The following is an 11,954-nucleotide window of genomic DNA, read 5'->3' on the forward strand; positions in this document are numbered from 1 at the left end:
GACTGGATCCACATACATTAGAATGGCGTTTAGATGACCAAGAAATGATATTATCGCCTAGATACACACAATATCCGCTAGTCGATCGGCAGGAAACAGGACAACCTCCCGAGTCTGCATCGAAATAATCAATCAAGCATGTGGTGAAGGATGGGTGAATATGAAGACCATAATCCAAAGTACCCTGTATATAACGAAGAATGTGCTTGAGAGCATGGAGTCGAGGCTCTTGAGGATCGTGCATGTATAAAAAAATATGTTGAACTACAAAGGAGATATCCGGATGGATGAAAGTCAAATATTGTAGTCCACCTGCGAGATTGTTATATCCGGGGGACCCTCATGGGCTAGCTTTGACTGAGATTCGATTGGGGTACGACACGGGTTACATGATGACATATTAGCGCAATCCAAAAGTTCCAATTCATATTTTCATTGAGATAAAAAGAGTTCGAATTGTGTCGCATAACAGATATACCCATAAAATAAGATAAGTAGCCCAAATTTGCTGAAACACCCAAAATCAAGAAGGTTGATCATTGAGTTAGACCAAATCGGAATTGAACTTGGCGAGTTGGAGAAGCTAACTCGACGTGTTGAAAGTGAATAATCATGAGGATTAAAGTGTTTACTCGACGAGTTGAGGAGCCTCAACTCGCGAGTAGAATTTGTTTGGTCGCGAGGTTTAATGATAAAACTTAACGAGTTAGAAGGCCCCGACTTGACAAGTTGAAGGTTGAACATGAAAACCCTAATTCTTAGGGTTTGCACCCTATTTAAAGGCCTTAACTCTCATTGTTGGCCTCCCTCATCATCCCCTTAGTCCAGAGAAAACCCTAATCGCGACTCTTTCCCCATTTTGAGTGTGTGTAAACTTAAATAGTGTTCTTTGGTGCTTTTCTTTAAGGAGCTTGAAGTTGGTGGTGCCAAGTTGAAGGGAGAAGCTTTAGATCCGGAATTTTCAGTGTTATTGCAGCCACTTGGAGGTATACAGTCATTATCTTGATCATCCCTCTTTCTAGATCTCTCATTTTGAAAGTTATGACCAATTTTAGCTTATTTTGGGACCGTTCTTGGATTTGAGCATGTTATGAAGCCATGGGTTCAAATATGGATGTTTTATGGCCCTTTTTGACACAAAGTTGTCATCTTCATCAAGTATTGGCCCTCCTTCATAACCTAAATCCCTTGATAAGCCTTATTTGAGTGTTTCAGCCCCTTTGAAGCCATGCATGGACGTAAAGTTAGCAACTTTACGTGGTATCTCATTCCTAAGGGACCTGATCTATAGTTTGGAGCATTAGACTAGCTTAGAAGTGTCTGAATGCATTAAGGCTAGGAAAACTCGACGAGTTTCTCTACAAACTCGACGAGTTGGTGAGGGTTTTCTCGCTTTCTGTATGTTGAAGAACTCGACGGGTTCCTCTGGTAACTTGTCAAGTTTCCTCGAGCTTTTCATGATCTTCCGAGACATGAAGAAACTCGACAAGTCAGGAGATGCACTCGACGATTTGGGTCAACATGGATTGTTGACATTGACTGTTGACTGTTGACTTTGACCATGGTTGTCCAAGTTTGAATTTTAAGGGTATTTTAGGATTTTAATGAAGTGGTCATGGGTGATTGTAGACGATTGATTTGGAGTTGTGCGTTGGGATTTATATTACTGGTTCAGCACTACTTGAGAGGTGAGTTTTCCTCACTTTACTAACAGGGTCAAAGGTACCAAGGTCGGACCTTTGGATTGTTATCCTGGTTTATTACGGTTATGATTTGTTGGATCATTATCTTGGTAGATAGGATGTTTCTATGTGGTTATGATATGTTAGATCGGTATCCTGGTAGATAGGATGTTGTTATGCTCAGTGATCTTTAGATCGGTTTGATTTTCTGTAGACTGTTATGTGATTATCCAATATATGTGCACATGTTTGATTGGTGATTGAGGCTTTTCTACTTTGTGCACGAGCCAAAAAAGCGGGGTATTCCAACCCGATGGTTGTAGGCCGAGAGTATTCTATCCCGAGGATGATTGGACTCATAGTAGATGGGCATTCCAACCCGATGGTTGTGGGTTGAGAGTATTCCATCCTGAGGATGATTGGAATCATAGTAGGTGGGCATTCCAACCCAATGGTTGTGGGCCGAGATTATTCCATCCCGAGGATGATTGGACTCATAGTATGTGGGCATTCCAACCCGATGGTTGTGGGCCAAGAGTATTCACTCATGATTGAACTCGTAGTATGTTGGCATTCCAACTCGATGGTTAAGGGCCTAGGGTATTCCAACTCGATGGTTGATTGGACCCATACTATGTTGTTTTGTATATGTGTTATTGTTGTGTGTTGGTATTTTGGGGTAACTCACTAAGCTTTGTGTTTATTGTTTTGGTTTATGGTTTTAGGTATTTGAGTGGATCATGGCAAAGTAAAGGCGTGACCGTATATATCCTTGCGTTTTTGGAACTTATGGTTTCTGGGAAACTCTGATAACCTTATTGTTTTGAAAACTGAGTATAAATGTTTCCGGTTTTAACAAAAGGTTTTGGAAATAACGGTTTTGTAAACACTTTTTTAATAAATGGGCTGTTTTGAAAAGTTTAAATTTTATTGAAATTTTTGGGATGTTACATCTGCTATAGAAAACCCGGAGAATAGCATGGCGATGGTGCACTAAAGAAGCGAGTCGGTGTTGGACGTCAAGATGAAATCATCAACATATAGTAATAAATATGCAAAAGTGTCCCCACTCTGAAGAATGAATAGAGATAAGTTGGATTTGATGTGTACAAATCCGATCCTAGTGACAAACTCAGTGGATCTGTGAGACCATGCACGTGGGTCCTGTTTTAGGCTGTAGACAGACTTCTGAAGATGATAGACGTAATTCGAGCGATCTGGGTCACGGAAACTTGGAGGTTGATGCATATAAAAAATCTTATTAAGTTGCTCGTGGAGAAATGAATTATTCACATCAAATTAATGAATAGGCTAGTGGCGAGATACATCAATGCTGAGAACAAATATGATGGTGACCGGTTTGACAATCGGGCTGAAAGTCTCGTCACAATCGACCAAGGGTCGTTGACTCTTACCATTGGCAACCGAATGGGCTTTATACCTGTCGAGAGAGCCATCTGCTATGTATTTATTTTTAAATAACCACATAAAACGAACCACATTAACAGTAGGGGTGCAGAACAAGAACCCATGTCTCATTAGATATAACAACATCAAACTCATCTTGCATGAAAATGGTCCAGTTATGGTCACGAAGGGAATGAAGATGAGATTTTGGAATTGGAGATTCATTAGAAACGTAAAGGTTGAGGCGAGAGATGGGTTTTGAGATCCCACGTTGAGATCGAGTAACCATGGGATGATGGGGAGGTATGTGGTGTTCGGTTTGAGGTAGGGTAGGAAAGCTCTCAGTTATGATGGAGGATTGAGGGGGGGTGGGATTTTTAAGACTGATGAGAGTCATGGGGAGGGGTGTGATTGGGAGGATCAGATTCGATGGTGGAATAGGAGTTTTTGTTGTCATGAAGGATCGGTAGATAGGTGATATGTTGGCATAATGATCCATGAAGGTATAGGGTGGGGGTTGTTGGGAGACATAGATTCGAATGGAAATGAGTACTCGTCGAAAATGACATGACGGAAGAAAATGATCTTTCGGGAAGAAAGATCAAGACATCGGTATCCTCGATGTTGAGAGGGGTAGCCAAGGAACACAAATGGGATATAGTGATGTGCGAGTTTTTAAGGAAGGGATATGTGAGGGTAACAAAGACATCCGAAAACTCGCAAGTGGTCATAAGAGGGTGGTTTGTTAAAATGTTTGGAAAAAGGTATGTCATTACTGATTGAGATGGACGGACTAAGGTTGATTAGGGAGTTGTTGTATGGAGCGCTTCGACCCAATAGGGGGGAGGTGAGATTAAAAGTGAAGGGTTCGAACAGTGTTATCTATGGATCGAATCATACGCTCAGACTTTCCATTTTGTTGGGAAGTTCGAGGGCAAGAAAAACGAAAGGCAATCCCGTGTTGATCAAATAAGGAGTGGAATCGTTGGTTATCAAATTCACCCCCATGGTTGTGACAACCCGAAATTCTATTATGTACAAACAATATCACTTCAATAGAAGTCAGAACAGTTGCAGCAAGTTTTCAGACTTTTTAGTATAAGTTTGAGTAATTCAGGATTTTCACTTAAAGAGATATCAGGAGAGAGGATGCACTAGGGTTTTGTGCAACTCTGTTATTTCAAAACTCTATGATATTAGAGTTCATTTCTTGAATAAAAATATTTTCTACCAAAAATCCCAGGACTATATATATGATTCTTAACCAAATTATTTCATTAGTTACATTTCCAACTAGAGAAAAGTCATTTTCTCTCTCACGGATCTTCAGGTTTTCATCCCAAATCGTGAGTACCTCTCTCTAGTTGTGTTATATAGCTTGTTAAGTGCTTAATAACATAGAATTCATATCAAAACAGCAAGATTTGAGAGTTTACCGCCCAAAAACACCTTGGGGAGTAAACTCGTTTATAAGGGTAAAATGATGCCTAGTCCTTTCCCCTTGATATGTAACTATCTTAGGCTTGTATGTTAATGATTATAAGACTAGAAATCACCCATGAACACCAAGAGTAAGGTGTTCACGGCCCAAGAATTTCTTGGACCGTGAACTCCAAACTCAAGGGCCAAAGAGTGCCTTAATCACTCCTAAAGCCTTGGAACAATAGCCTTGATTTACTCCTAGTTATTTAGGGGCATTAAATCATCAAATGCCCATCCCAAAGAGAGATTACGGCCGTAATCTATGGTCTTTGGGCCGTGAACATCAAAAGGGGGTACCAAAGTGTGCCTAAGGCTTTCATTAGCCTTATATAATTGTCTAAAACCTATTCTAGATGAGTATGGGACTTGAAAACATAAAACACCCCTTTCCATATGAGTTTACGGCAGTAAACTCAAAAGGAATTGGCCTTGGGGCCGTAAACTCCTCAAAGGAGTGTATTAGTGCCCTAAACCCTTCCAAGAATTAATCCACCAAGTAGGAATGCTTCTAGGGATCATTTAGAACTTCAAAACACCAAATTACATTAAGCTTAGGAGTTCACGGCCGTAAACTCAAGGGTTTAAGATCGTAAACTCCTTGTGTGAGGTTTATTGGAGAGTAAACTCATGTATGTGGTCCTTTGGAACCCTAAACTCACTAGCCGGGTCCTACAACAACTTAGATGTAATCCTTAGGGCTAATAACACTTATTATAAGTGTTTAACATGTTCTAGGAGGTCTAAACAATTTCCATTAGTAGTTAAATCTAATTGGCTACACATATGTGTGATTATATGTTAACTAGGATCATAGCGTGTGTTCAAGACTTCACTTGACACCTAGCAATCCTACATCTTTAGTACATCCGTACCACTCACTACAGGTGAGTTCATACCCCTTAATCAATGGTTTAAATGTTTTTAAATGCTTTTATGGGGGGGGGGGGGGGGGGGGAATACAAGTCAAATGCTTATAGTTATTACATCAATCACATATGATTAATAACTACAAAATCAGTGATTTCCTTATTGTTCAAATTGTTTATCAAACTGTTTTGCTTCAAACTGTTTTACAAGTTCTTATACTTATTAAATACATTTGCTTAAACTACTTTTTTACTTATTATCAATTGCATGTCTATGTATGTATAGTTATATAAGAAATGTTTAAATGACTTAGGAAGGCTATCCACCCTATTTCCTTTTCGTGCTTGAGATGTGGTCTGGTGGGATATCGGGTACCCGTCCGAAAGTCATTTAAATATTAGTTATATATCATGTGTACATATATAGTCATAAAGGATCTTCCAATTCATTCGGTACCCTTGGGTAGCAAGGGTATACTTCCATGTTCATACGTACCAGTTACATCACTAGTAAGTTACCATAGGGGTAGCACAGGAGGATACAAATACTATTACAAGCACAATGAAACATACAATGAGTCAGTTCATTCATGAGTCAGTTCGAGTAGTACTCACAGTACATTACTATACATGCTAGATAGAGAGAACATACATTACAACTAGTACACACAGTACATCACTATACATGCTAGATAGAGAGAACATACATTACAGCTAGCACACGCAGAACATTTCAGTACACACAGGCTAGACAGAGAAAGATTACACTTTCAGTTAGCACATTCATTAGATATACATTTATGCAGTTATGTGAACCATTGAGCGGGTCATGGCACTTCCTGCCACGACCGTTCTTGTATCCCGGATCTCCTTAGTTGGGGAGCGTATGAGTTTGCGTATAGATCTATACTGGATTGACTATCCTACACCTTGTTGCTCGCTACAGTGGGACTTGCAAGTCTACGGGTGCCAAATGTTATTTCTTACAGCGTCTTACATCATCGTTTTACTAGAGTCGGCAGCAGGATACAGGTCTATCACATGTTATTTGGAATACCTTTTGTTTTAAGGTAGTTAGTGCCACGGTAGTCACTTATTGCAAATACTACGGTACGATAATATTTTCCCATTACATTCACTTCGTGAATATTCACACGATGCACGGTAATGTAGTAACTATATTTTTGGTTAATGATAGTCAGAATTGGGAAAACACACACTCTAACAAGAGACACACGCACAGACACTAGATGCCTTGGTAGAAGGCTACAGTTAGTAGGAAACATAGGGTTTTCTAGGAGAGTTCAAACATTTTACAAAACATCTTACGGAACATTTTACAAACGTTTTCATACAAACTCAGACATTAATATACTTATGAGCTCACCAGCATTAAATTGATACTCGCTTTCAAAATAACTTGTATTCTCAGGTCACTACTAGACAGGTACAGGTGTCAGGCTTTTTGGGAAGATGGAGTTCGTTCAAGACTCATCTTTTATTTTGATATGTATATTTTTGGTGTCTATCTTTTTGACAGAACACACATGTATGAAATTATATTATTAATGCAATGGATGATGTTGTTGCTTGTTTACTACTATTCATTGTTGTGATACTGTACATAACGTCCTTCGCCCCAGAATGTTTCCACCATTCACGATTTTGGGGTGTGACAATGGTCACATTGGAAAGATGAAATTTCGCGTTTGAATTAGGTTTTAACATAGGCACGGAAGTGAATAAATTTGCCAAACACTTCATTCTTATATCTTAATGGGTAAACCCAAAGAAAGTGAGAATAGTGATCGAGAAACAACACATAATAATTAATGTCATTAACACTCGTAACCGGAGATGTCCATAAATCTGAATGGATTATTTGAAAAGGTTCACAAACAATAGTACTAGATCTAGAAAAAGGTAAACGAATATGTTTTCCAAACCGACACGGTTCACAAGAAAAATAAGACTTAGTCTTATTACATAAAATGAAATTGTTAGAAATTAAATTTTGTAGCACTTGATGATTGGGGTGACCAAGTCGTTGATGCCACAAAGCAAGGTTGCATGACACGAGAACAGTAGGTTGAGTTGGCTTGGAAGACACATGATAGAGATCACCCGAGCTGTCGGATCTAAGAAAAGTCCAACGGGTAAGGAAGTCCTTCACAGAAAAACCAGAGTTGTCAAATTCAATGGCAACATTATTATCGATAGTGAATTAACGAACATATATGAGGTTCTTGATTATGTCGGAAGTAATAAGGACTTTGTGCAAATGTGGGGGACAGTGTTTGGACGAGACTATGGTGTGACCAGTGTTAGCGACAGCAATAGACGAACCATTTCTAACAAGTACAAAGTTAATATTGGTCTTATCTCCAGGGGAAGTAAGTATACCTGAGTTTGAGGCCAAGTGGGATGTAGCCCCATTGTCCATATACCACGTAGCATCTGATGGTTTGTTGAGAGAAATCGTACTAAAAGCCTTGGCTATGTCGGTTGGTTGATATGTTGTTGTGGGAGGGAACCATTGCCATAGAGGTGGGACCATAGGCTGAGAGTGTTCCATATGGAAGGTAGCAGGAAGATCAGGGTTGTGACCAAGGATCCATGGGTTCTATCAAGAATTGGCAGGAGGCGTCGGAGGGCATGCATGGAGATGAAGAAGTTGGTTATGATTTGAAAATCGTGGAGCTTACTAGGAAGGGGTACCCCAACCATACGGAGGCCAAATAGGGGCAAAGTAGGGCCGGTTCATCTGTTGTCCCAGTGAGTGAAATTGTTGCCGGTTGTCACTGTTTTGGTGGCGATTATCGTTGTTGTTTCGATTGTTGTTGTGAGGCTGAGATGAGGATGTGTGGAGTATAGTGGGAGCAGATGAGTGATCACTGTGACTTGCTTGGGAAGGTCTCCAGGCGAGAATTATAAATTATTTGTTCCTCCACGGTTAACATGGATCTAGCTTGAAGAAAGCTTGGGAGAGGGGAGCTGCGACTGATAAGCATAGAAATGCTATCAAATTTTGGAGACATGCCATTGAGAAGATGTATAACCAGTGTTTTTATCCGGCACCAACGATCCAACGTTCGCCAATAAATCAGCCATAACTTTTATTCTTTGACAGTGATCATTAATAGATCGATCTCTAAGTGTCATGTTGTGAAGTTAATCATTCTCTAGTTCAATTGAACGGGCATCCTTGTTGTCACGGAAGAGTTCCTCAAGATTTAATTAAATATCCTAAAATCTTAAACTTTGATCACAATCAAATATCAATTTAATTATAGAAACCAATATTTAATTATTGAAACAGCCCACCTAATGTTCCAACCATCATATTCTGCGTCAACTAAACCAACCTTTTCATCTCTTCTTTACTATATGAGCTATGAGTTCTGATCCTAAATTAGTTTACTTTTTACGTGTGGATAGAACAAAAAACAAGTAGTCGTTAAGACAAAAATAACCCATTAACTAATTCCCAACAATCTTCTTGTAACAAACACAAAATTCGTAAAGCAAAAAACACACACAACTCAAAAAGTTGACATACATTATTCTCCCCCTCCCCTCCCTTCTTCCAAAACTTATCTCCCTCAAGTCTCAAGACCTACAAATCCAGAAAAACAAACTCCTCAATGGCGGGAATCTCCCCAATCCTCTTCAACGCAGCCTTACTTGGCTGCTCATCAACTCCAATTGCCATAATAGCCTGCTTCCTAGGCGCAGTCCTCCCAACACTCATAAAACTCACATTCACATTCTCTTCCCCCAAAATACTCCCAACAGTCCCAATCATCCCAGGCTGATCAACCTGTCTACAAAGTATAATATTCCCTTCCAAACTCACATCCACTTCAAACCCCCCAACTTTCGTCAGATGTGCAACTCCATCCTTCACTTTCCCTTCAACTGTCACCTCACCAGATTCCGACATTGCACTCGCAAACCTCGACTCCACATTCGCAATCTGGACCTGGATAAACTCCAACGGGCTTTCCGGCGACCCGTCCAGGAGAACCCGCTGCTCCGTGATCCGGACCCCACGTTGTTTCGCTGTGAAGTCCGCGTTCACTAGGTTCACAAATACGCTTGAGATCGGCTCGATCAGACCTTTTGTCACCATGGCTCGTAGGAGTCTTGTGTCCAGGTCATCGGGCCCACGCGCTGATGCGTATGTCACTTTCACCGATTTCACCCCGCTTCCTCCTGCTACTAATTGTACAGCTAATCTACCCAGTTTTTCAGCTAGGGTTACATACGGTTTTAGCTCTGTCAGAACCTGGAATAAATAAATAAATATAATATATATTAAATATCATTTATATGGATTTATTTTGATGTTGAAGATGGTATAATGATACCTCAGCAGGAACCATGGGAGCATTGACTGCAGTAGCTGCAAGTTCACCCCTTAAAGCTCCAACAACAGCTTCAGCAATTTCAATGGCAACTCCTTCCTGTATAGTGAATAGATTTGAATCATTTCCTTTAAAGAATAATGAAAAAAGTTTGTATGTTTGAGGATTTAGGGGCATTCATAAACCTGAGCTTCCATGGTGCTAGCACCAAGATGAGGAGTAACAGTCACATTCTCATGTTGTATCAGCCTGCTGTCTTTTGGTGGAGGCTCTACAGTGAACACATCAAGTGCAGCCTGAAAAATGAAAATGAAGTAAATGATTTGGAAAATAAATATATTTATATAAAAAAGTTAAAAAGTACCTGTGCTACAATGCCTGCGTCGAGAGCCCTGACTAATGCATCTTCGTCTATGACTCCACCTCTAGCAACATTGACGATTCTGACTCCTTTTTTCATCTTTGCAAAGTTTTCATCGTTCAAGATTTTTGATGTGGCAGGGGTGAGGGGCATGTGGAGTGAGAGGAAGTCTGCTGTTGAAATGGCTTCATCAAAACTGACAAGGTCAACTCCTATGGCGTGAGCACGATCAGCTGGAGCGTAGGGGTCGTGTGCGATTACGTGCATTCCAAGACCTTTAGCACGCCTTGCGACTTCTGTTCCGACTTTACCGAATCCCATTACTGCAAGTGTCTTTCCGACTAGGGACACACCTACGTATTTGTTCCTCTGCCATTTCCCTGCGTTTATCACGTTATCATGAATGGAGGAAAGAAGATAATGTTTAGTTTGTCATGCAGAAGTAGTTGGGGAAAGAAAAGGTTTCTCAAGGAATTAGATCTTAAACAAGACTATTAAGTGTATAGAAATGAAATGGATGCACAAATGTCACACTTTCATGATACAGAAAGTGTTGGTGAGAGAATTTGTAAAAGGTTGAACAGGAAATTTGTCATGTTTCATTCGTTTTGGAAAAGAATCTGTAGATTTTCATCGATTTGGATATAAATGTGTGTGAATGATTCGATTTCCAGAACGTTATATATCTACTTAAACATTAGTCAAGTGAAACTTGGAAGCTAGATCCAAATCGGGAATCGAGAGCAACAAGACCGCATGCAGCACAGCCGTTCGACGAAATGCCAGACAGAACATTTTATCACCAAATCAATCAATAAATTTATTACGATGAAAGTAGAACTAGCGATGGATAGAGAACAAACCAGCTTTAATCGATGCATCGGCCTGAGCGACATTCCTCGCCATAGCAGTAAGAAGCGCGATCCCGTGCTCAGCAGCGGCAACGGTATTAGCCGTCGGCGCATTAACGACAAGACAACCATGCTCCGTCGCTGCTCCCAGATCCACGTTATCAATTCCAACGCCGGCGCGTCCAACGACCTTAAGCCGACCGCCGGACGATTCAAACACCTCTCGGCTCACTTTCGTCCCACTCCGTACAATCAAGGCGTCGCAAAGCGAGATCTTGGTACAGAGCTCCTCAGGGCTCAAGTTATAGGAGCAATCAACATTAGCAAACTCTTTCAAAAGGTCAAGCCCAGCTTCTCCTAATTTTTCAGCGACAAGGACGGTAGGTTTGGCGTCCATGGATAGAACGACAAACACCGGAGACGCGCGGCGTCGCTGGTGGCGAGGGAGAGAGACTGAGACGGGTAATCTCCATGTGAGGGAAGATAGAGAGGTTAATTTGATGGGCGATCGAGATGAAAGAAGGCTAGATGAAGCTGAAGCCGCCATTGCTAGGGTGGTGTTTTTGTTGGAAGCCCTTTGTCACCCTCTTTTCTAGCGAGCCTGTGTCTTTTTCTAATGTACGCCGTTTGAAATGGAGTGGAATGCCACTATTTATAAGTGGCTTAAGTTGTATCATGATTTTCGAATGCCAATTTATGAGTTCAAAAGCGCGTGAGACAAACGGGATTTAGAAAAGATCAGCAATGATCTCATACGAGAAAAATCAATTGGTAAAAATCAATTTGTTACTATTTTTTTTTTTTTTTTTTTTTTTTTTTTTTTTTTGTTGTTGTTGAAGGATAGATTACCTGTGTTTTGTCTATTATCGTAAATTTAGAACATAAAAGTCAACATTTTATTTTCATTAAAAAGATTATTGTAAAGAGAGCCTCCCAGC

At 40.4% G+C, this 11,954-nt stretch overlaps 1 protein-coding gene across 1 annotated transcript; it reads right to left on the reverse strand.

Annotated features, from left to right (window-relative positions):
• Positions 1-8,894: 8,894 nt before the first annotated feature.
• On the reverse strand, positions 8,895-11,666 carry LOC145047340 (D-3-phosphoglycerate dehydrogenase 1, chloroplastic-like). Its single transcript, XM_078995595.1, has 5 exons — positions 11,029-11,666; positions 10,169-10,545; positions 9,990-10,100; positions 9,808-9,903; positions 8,895-9,725 (listed from the first exon to the last, which is right to left on the reverse strand). The coding sequence occupies exons 1-5, from the start codon at positions 11,561-11,563 to the stop codon at positions 9,054-9,056; spliced, it is 1,791 nt and encodes a 596-aa protein (XP_078851721.1). The 5' UTR covers positions 11,564-11,666; the 3' UTR covers positions 8,895-9,053.
• Between the last annotated feature and the right edge of the window lie 288 nt (positions 11,667-11,954).

This window comes from Lactuca saligna, chromosome 5, assembly GCF_052625555.1.
Source record: "Lactuca saligna cultivar CGN05327 chromosome 5, ASM5262555v1, whole genome shotgun sequence".
NCBI lineage: Eukaryota > Viridiplantae > Streptophyta > Magnoliopsida > Asterales > Asteraceae > Lactuca > Lactuca saligna.

What these genes read in the sequence shown, in the direction of transcription:
- LOC145047340 (XM_078995595.1), bottom strand. Translation starts at nt 11,563, where the DNA reads ATGGCGGCTTCAGCTTCATCTAGCCTTCTTTCATCTCGATCGCCCATC. An exon ending in CGATGCATCGATTAAAGCTG is followed by an intron (nt 10,546 to 11,028) that starts GTTTGTTCTCTA and finishes TGATAAACGCAG; the next exon opens with GGAAATGGCAGAGGAACAAA. An exon ending in ACGCAGGCATTGTAGCACAG is followed by an intron (nt 10,101 to 10,168) that starts GTACTTTTTAAC and finishes TTCATTTTTCAG; the next exon opens with GCTGCACTTGATGTGTTCAC.